Below are 7,453 nucleotides of genomic sequence, written 5' to 3'. Positions count from 1 at the left end.
TATTTCTCTATTATTTGATTTATTTTTGTACTGTTTTTAGATTGCAAAGCAATGCCCTTTCATCCTGGTTTGAATCATTGAATAAGTGCTGTTATGAATAGCTGCTTGTGCAGGAAGTAGCTTATAATCTTGCCGGAGCCTGTGATTTCATATTATTTGATTGGCGCTGGATTCCTTTGACGTAAATAACAGCCTCTAACGCCCCGGTGTCCAAAACAAATTGATTTTCCTTTGCCATCGTCCATCGAATGTATTATTCTAGGATAGTTCATTTCCGAGACCTTGATATTACTAGCGTCCAAGTCACAGCTGTTCCTGCTCACGTCGTGTGTGTGTGTGTGATGGAATCATTAATATCAGCCGTTCTCATTCTTTCATTTGCTTGAGGCTGTGATACAGACCATTTAAATTGTCCGGCAGGTGTGTGATCTTGACTACTTGACTATGGCAATGATTTTAAGTGCTTGTTCTCATTATGTTGTCGTATTTGTGTGCTCCTTCAGGATATATTTTCGTTTAAGATCAATAGCTGCTTTGAATAAAAGGCTTTGGCAATTGGAGCTCATTCAAGGACTTGTATTCTGATGTCTGATGCATGAGCCCCATTTCTAAAGCGTGCGTACGCACAGATTTGATTTTAGATTGTGCAAACACTGAAATCCACGCCAATATTCATATTTATTAAAACGGTCTTTGATGTGGAAAAGTGCTTAGCGTCAAGTCAGGTTCGTGTTATAATGGCAGTGTACACTGAACATCCAAAAATCACCAAAACACCAATTGATTAAAAGGAAATCTTTATTTATTCTTTAATGGATTGCATGCAGTAATTTAAACGGCTTGTTGCAGAAGCTTTGTCTTCGAAGCACAGATGAATCAGTTTCCTTTTTTTTTGGTTTCCATCATGATGCATCACATTGTTGATGTTGCACTGCACATTCACAGAGCTCTAGTGCATTGAATGATTACAATTCCTTAAGCAGGAAATTGCTAATGGAAAAGTGAATGGCAAAAAAGTAGTCAGTGCTGGACTCACAAAGACAACATGAAAGGTTTCTGGTTTTATTGTGCATTATTTCAAAGAAAGAGCAGTGAAATGTAATAGCTGAAGTCACCAGAGACACTTTCCCTGATGAATATCCATTGAATTTCCTGTTCCACTCAAAAACATAACATTGCAGAAGAAAAATTGGTTGTGAATGCCATTTCATGTTGATGTCACCCTTGTGGATCCTTTGAAAACGGCCTAACAATGCTAGAATCATTTGTTACAATGTCAATAAATAGCAGTAATGAATCAGTCGAGTTAACACAGCCGTCCTAATGGAGCATCCTTCAATTACATTAAGGCTATGTCCACACTAATCAAGTCCATCCGTTTGAAAATGCCGTTTTCACGTTGTAGTGTGAGATGTGAAAACGGAGGTATTTGAACACGATGGCGCATGTTTAGTCATGTGACTCATATTGTACAAATACAGTAGATATCTGGGAGTTGTACGTTTACACGATGTAAAAAACGGAAAAGTTTGTCCTTTGAGTTTTTTTGCGTTAAGGATAACAATGCTCTCAAAACTATAACCATTCACATGGATCCACGAGAACGACTAAAAACGAGCATGAAGTCAGTTTTCACAAATGCACATTTTTGTAGTTTATACAGAGATGATAATGGTATGGTTTTCAAAAACTTGCATTTTGGGGCCGTTTACTCAACACCATTTTCAACAAAAAAGGAAAACTTTTTATGCTTTTTGGTCGTTCATTTACACGACAACAGCGTTTTGGGGGCCTAAAAAAACGAACTTTTGGAAACAAGATTCAAATGCAAGTTTTTGAAAGCGATACCGTTATCATCTCCGTGTAAACTACAAAAACACGAATTTGTGAACTGTGACATCATGCTTATTATGTGTTCAGTCTATAGGCACCTAGTGTTTCTTTACAAAGTGACATCACCAACTACTGGCCTGGAATGAATAATACAGCCTTTTAAATAGTTTTCGTGGATCTGTGTGACTGGGGATCGTTTTGACAACGTTGAAAAAACGCGAAGGAAAAACGTTTCCATTTTTAGTACATCGTTGTCGTATAAACGTACTTCAGACATCCGTTTTCAGAAGTTCGGGTTTTCAGGCCACCAAAACGCTGTCGTCATGTAAATGAATGGCCAAAACGCATTAAAAGTTTTCAGCTTTTAGTTGAAATTGGTTTTGTGTAAACAGCCCCTTAGTAAGCAGCAAGAAAGCACACAAGACATGAGTAGCGAACCTCACACAAGTTAGTGAACATTACACAACACTTCAAAATAGTAGTCAATAATACAATTCACGCATGAACACAAAACTATGGTTATACCGGCATTGTTGTGCCTGCTGTTTCATTTTCATAGTATTGTTAAAATAAATGTTTTACTTTGTACAATCTTCATATTACATTCCTGCAAAGATGACAAAAGATTGCCGTCCTGTAGCAAAACATGAGGCTAACTGCGTTTTAGACCATTCATGGAATAGTGACATATTTTTTTAGCTAGTTATTTTACTTTATAAAGTTTTAAATATGGATATTTTTCTTACACAAACGCATGGCTTCGCTTCAGAAGGCCTTTATTAACCCCCGGAGCCGTGTGGATTACTTTTATGATGGATGGATGCACTTTTATGGACTTCAAAACAGAAACGGCCATTCACTGCCATTATAAAGCTTGGAAGAGCCAGGACGTTTTTTAATATAACTCCGACTGTATTCGTCTGAAAGAAGGATGTCATATACACCTAGGATGACTTGAAGGTGAGTAAATCAAGGGCTAATTTTCATTTTTGGGTGAACTATTCCTTTAAGACCACAAGCAAAATTGAAGAACGAACTGGTGTGACATTATTGCGAACAAACGCTAAAACAAAGTTAGTTTTGGGAGTTCGGAACAGCAAACTTTCCAGAAAAGTTTGTTCCGGCTAGTAAACACCTTTGAACTTCCATTGGTCCGTGGTGACATCATAATAAGTAGGTGTGGCTCTGCAGCTCCACCGTCTTTGATGTGGAAATACTCTCCAGTTCATTTGGGATGTTCACTAACTGAATACCGCTGCACTTTTTTTTTACCCCTAAGTGAAGAATGCTGTGAGGGGCCTCAAGTGTTTCCATCCATCATGTCTTTTCTTGTATTTACATTTTGTTGGCCTTTATTAAATGGCACTTCACGAGTTTTCATCTTTTCTGAAGCCCACAGTGACGTCATAGTACGACGCTCGCCGTCGCGCAGTGGTTGGCGGGAATGCCAATGCGACGGTGGCAGGTGAACATCTTGCGCAGTTCTGCGCGGAAACGGTCGTGCAGCCACGCGTACAGGAATGGGTTGCAGCAGGACGAGCTCATGGCGCACAGATGACACAACAACTGGATCAACAGGAAATGGCGCTTGTTGATGAGGCGGATGTCGATGTCGCGCAGGACGTTGAACACGTGGATGGGCAGCCAGCAGACAGCGAACGCCGCCACCACTAGAGACACCAGCCTGAAGATCTTCCGTTTGCGTGCCCGCTGGGCTTCGGCCTGGTCCCGCGTGCGGTGTCCGGGGGCCACGCAGTTCCGGAGTTTGACGGAGATGCAGAAGTAAGAGACGCAGACTGCGGATAAAGGAAGGATGTAGGTCAGCAGCAGTGTGCTATAGGCGTACACCAACCGCTGGGTCTCCTGGCCCAACCAGAACTCCTCACAGATGGTCAGACCCTCTTCTCTGAACTCCACGTGATACGTGTGGGCCACAGCGGGAGCGACTAGCACACACGACAGCAGCCAGATCCCAGACAGAACGTAACCGCAAGCCGCCATTGAGATTCGCTTCTTCAAAGGGTGAACTGTAGCGTAGTACCTGTTACAACACACAGAGATTTTATATTATATTATAAAATATATTTCATTCTTTTATTAAGTCTTTTTCTTTCAAAAATTACCCCCAAATAAAAAAATTAAAAAAATGTTTTGCATAAAGAAAATGAAGTCTGTTTTTAGAACATATTAATATTTTTTGTACCATTAAGCACCTTTAAACTCAATATCTTATTACTGTAATTCCTCTGGACATTTTATGTTTAATTCCTGTTAATCTCATTAAAAGAATAATGCATAAATAATTCTTATAATTATAATTGATATTAAAATATTGAATTCTCAAAATAATCAATATAGTTATTTTTTACTACAGTAAAAAATGCAGCAATGTTTTTATTATTATTTTTCTTTGAGATATTGCCCCAAAATTTTATTAAATAATAAAAAAGACATGTTTATAAAGACAATGAACCCTGTCTTCAGAACCATTAATATGTTTGTTTATATATATATACACACAAAGCTTTTTAACCCTCAAGTACTTATAATTGTATATATTTTTAGTTATATATAACTATATATTATAGTTATATTTTTACTATAGTGAAAAAGCAGTAATAGATTGTTTTTTATGTATTTAAATCAACCTAAATTAATTCACTACAACATTTTAAAATGAAATATAAAAACAGTATTTTACAATTAATATTATTATAATTTTTACTATTTTTTTAGATTATAGTACAAATATTTTTTTAATTATGGTAGTGAGAAAAAGTGAAATAATGTCACAATGCAAAGATCTTAAAATAGGTTTCATTTTTCTACAATAAAATATTATTATTTCTTTCTGTATTCGATTTATCGAGTGAAATATGACATTTTGTGAGTTAAGAAAGCAAGAAACAATTCAATTTGGTCAACAAACATCAAAGCAGTAGTGGGGAAACAGCACGGACAGTGACCTTCTCTCAAACTGCAGACTTCACTTTAGAGACCTCTAATGGTCTCCAAAGACGCAAAACCCTTTTCAAAAGAACCATCATTCAGTGCACATCCTTTGGACATCCTTTCATCTCAAGTGATCTGACCCACTTTAACCCCACTCAGCTTTGATATCTAGCGTCTGAGCCATTACTGAGATCATTAGAAGGTCCGGTGGCCTCACTCACCTGTCGACGGCAATAGCCGTGAGAGTGAAGACGGACACGTATACAGTGACGGGCTGGATCAAGAACACCAGGTAGCACATGAAGCGTCCGAACGTCCACCCGTGAGCGCTGAAGGCGTAGGCCAGCGTGAAGGGGACGCAGGTCACGCACATCAACATGTCCGAGAAGGCCAGGTTACCGATGAAGAAGTTGGTGACGTTGTGCATCTTCCTCGTGCGGCAGATGACGTAGATCAGAAGGTAGTTGCCAAAGACGCCGACCAGCAGCACAAGAACGTAACAGGGGATGATAAGCGGCTTGAAGGTCCGCAGCAGGGCTACGTCTGCGAAGGGAAAGTTGTGAGGGGCCGTGGCGTTTTGGACCACCGTCACCTCGTACACGTGGCTTCCAGGAGGCTCTTCTCCACCTTGCCAACCAGAACCCTCCATCCTTCAGTCAAAACACTTCTGTCTCCACCTGCTGGATGAATACACATGGGTTTTTCAAAGGTCTCACTCAGTCTTGAATATTTTGTTACATAACTGCTCATTTATGAATCAAAGTGCTTTAATGTACCAGTTTGAAAGCGACTACAGAAAATGAAGGTCGTAAAAAAGCTTCTCGTTCACTTTGTTCCAGCATCCCAGCATTTTAAAACACAACAGTGTGCCTGCAGTGATGTATTTTTCAAAAGGGTTTTTGTAATCTTCCTACATTAATCTACTTTCACAGTCAGACAAACAAGAATGATGAATGTCAAAACGTAGCAGGTAAACGCTGCTTAAATCCAAATGTTGCGCTCACGTCATCTGTGTAAATGCTACATTTGTTTAGTTGAAACTCAAATGCCAGTCATTTTGATGATTTGGCATTGTGTTCTCTGTTCTTGCTGAGTTCAGTTTTGCAAAAATGAAACATTTGCAGTTTCATAAAATAGCCCCTTTCAAACATCCATGGTGGATATGTGAAGAATTATGATATATGTCTATTAAGTTGACATCAAATTCTTTTAGAAAGTTGAGATCTCTTGCAGTGCAACAGGCTAAACTGTTTTAAACTGAATTTTACTATTCTTCTATCATTCATTTGCATGCAGGCAGTGTGATCATGTTAATTGAGAGGTTGCATGGAATATTTGTACTTTTCAAAATTCATACATTTGGAGTTCATTAACATCTCTAAAGACATTTTGAATCACAGAATTTCATCATATTCATCAGGACAGCATCTTATCACATGCAATCATCTAATGAGGACAGCAGATAAAGAGCTATTTTAATAAATATAGACTATACATGAGAATAAAGGTCATGTCATATGGATCTATATGGTCTGAGAAGGAATTAGTACCAGACAGGGTAATTATGTTATTTATGGGTGATAATCTGCAATACCATAATTATCTTACTGTCAGTGTAATAATGCTGATAATAGAACTTTCTTCACCAGTCAGAAATAAAGTCTTCTGTTCTCGGTTACATCCATAGAGTGTTTTTTTATTTACGGTATTTTATTTTTTACATTACATCCTAGCACACATAAACTGATAAATTAAACAGATGCGTAGCTTTGATCCACCCTTGATACCTGTAGCCAAAATGTAGATTTGATGGTGAAAAATAAATCTATCAATCCATCAATCAATAATACAGCTATCAAAACTACATATCTATTGTTAAGTTTTGCAGGGTTGTTTTTTTTATGCTTTATTATTTATTTATTTCAGGGCTGAACTAAAAAGATATTCTCGTGTCCACATGCTTGAAACGAACATGCAGAGCCAATGCTGCTTTTTAAATTTTTTTTATCAAAACCTTAGTTACTGAGATATAGCCCTTGTGTTGTGTGACGGGGAGAGTGACAACTAGCCCCGGGATCTTCTAAATATATAGCCTATGCATACTTTAAATATAATTTGACTAAAATGTATAATAAAATTCGACGTAGAGTCAAATTAGCAGTAGCCTAGATCAACGAGACTTAAGGATATTTGCGTTACAATAAAAAAACAATACATTACCTGAGACACAATACTGTTTCTGAGAAGTGTGTGAAAGCAGCGTTTCTCCGGTGTGGTTCTCCGAGTGTCTCTCAACATCTGATGCGCAGCTTCTGCTCCGAGAAACAAGCCATACAAACCAGAGACCGAATGTGCTGCAGGAACAAGTGCTCCACAACTGCCACTCGTTTACTCAAGCAAACCTGAAGCCCAGCAACTTCTGTCACCCTGTCAGTGAAGACCGTTGCGGGTGCGAATGGAAGGGTTGGGAGGGGTCTAATTAAAGCTCGAACTTCGTCAAAGGAGGTAAAAAAAGAGAAGGTTTTGGTTACATTTTTTAATAAGAATATATAGGATACTCGACAACGTTTTTAAACAACGTTGTATCCACAAAAGGGGTATAATTATAATGCGCGAAACTCATCGAAGGAGTTCAAGGAAACGGTTTTGGCTACAATTATTTGATCAA

At 38.3% G+C, this 7,453-nt stretch overlaps 1 protein-coding gene across 2 annotated transcripts; it reads right to left on the bottom strand.

The window, feature by feature from the left end:
- Positions 1–132: 132 nt before the first annotated feature.
- Positions 133–7,211, bottom strand: prlhr2b (prolactin releasing hormone receptor 2b). 2 transcript variants are annotated; one of them, XM_082157880.1, is made up of 3 exons: positions 7,006–7,211; positions 5,007–5,462; positions 133–3,874 (listed from the first exon to the last, which is right to left on the bottom strand). In XM_082157880.1, the coding sequence occupies exons 2-3, from the start codon at positions 5,432–5,434 to the stop codon at positions 3,238–3,240; spliced, it is 1,065 nt and encodes a 354-aa protein (XP_082014006.1). In that variant the 5' UTR covers positions 5,435–5,462; positions 7,006–7,211; the 3' UTR covers positions 133–3,237. The 2 variants fall into 2 exon arrangements, with proteins under 2 accessions (XP_082014006.1, XP_082014005.1); XM_082157879.1 differs by having other exon boundaries at positions 5,007–5,465; positions 7,006–7,210.
- Positions 7,212–7,453: the final 242 nt, after the last annotated feature.

The sequence above is a fragment of the Leuciscus leuciscus genome, assembly GCF_965113295.1.
Source record: "Leuciscus leuciscus genome assembly, chromosome: 24".
Classification (NCBI taxonomy): domain Eukaryota; kingdom Metazoa; phylum Chordata; class Actinopteri; order Cypriniformes; family Leuciscidae; genus Leuciscus; species Leuciscus leuciscus.
The sequence above is the reverse complement of the archived record's forward strand: the minus strand, read 5'-3'. Positions and strand labels throughout refer to the sequence as shown.

Bases quoted from the DNA above. Each gene is read 5' to 3' on its own strand.
- prlhr2b (XM_082157880.1), bottom strand. From the start codon at position 5,434: ATGGAGGGTTCTGGTTGGCAAGGTGGAGAAGAGCCTCCTGGAAGCCAC. The intron at 3,875-5,006 runs GTGAGTGAGGCC...GTGTTGTAACAG, and splicing joins ACGGCTATTGCCGTCGACAG to GTACTACGCTACAGTTCACC.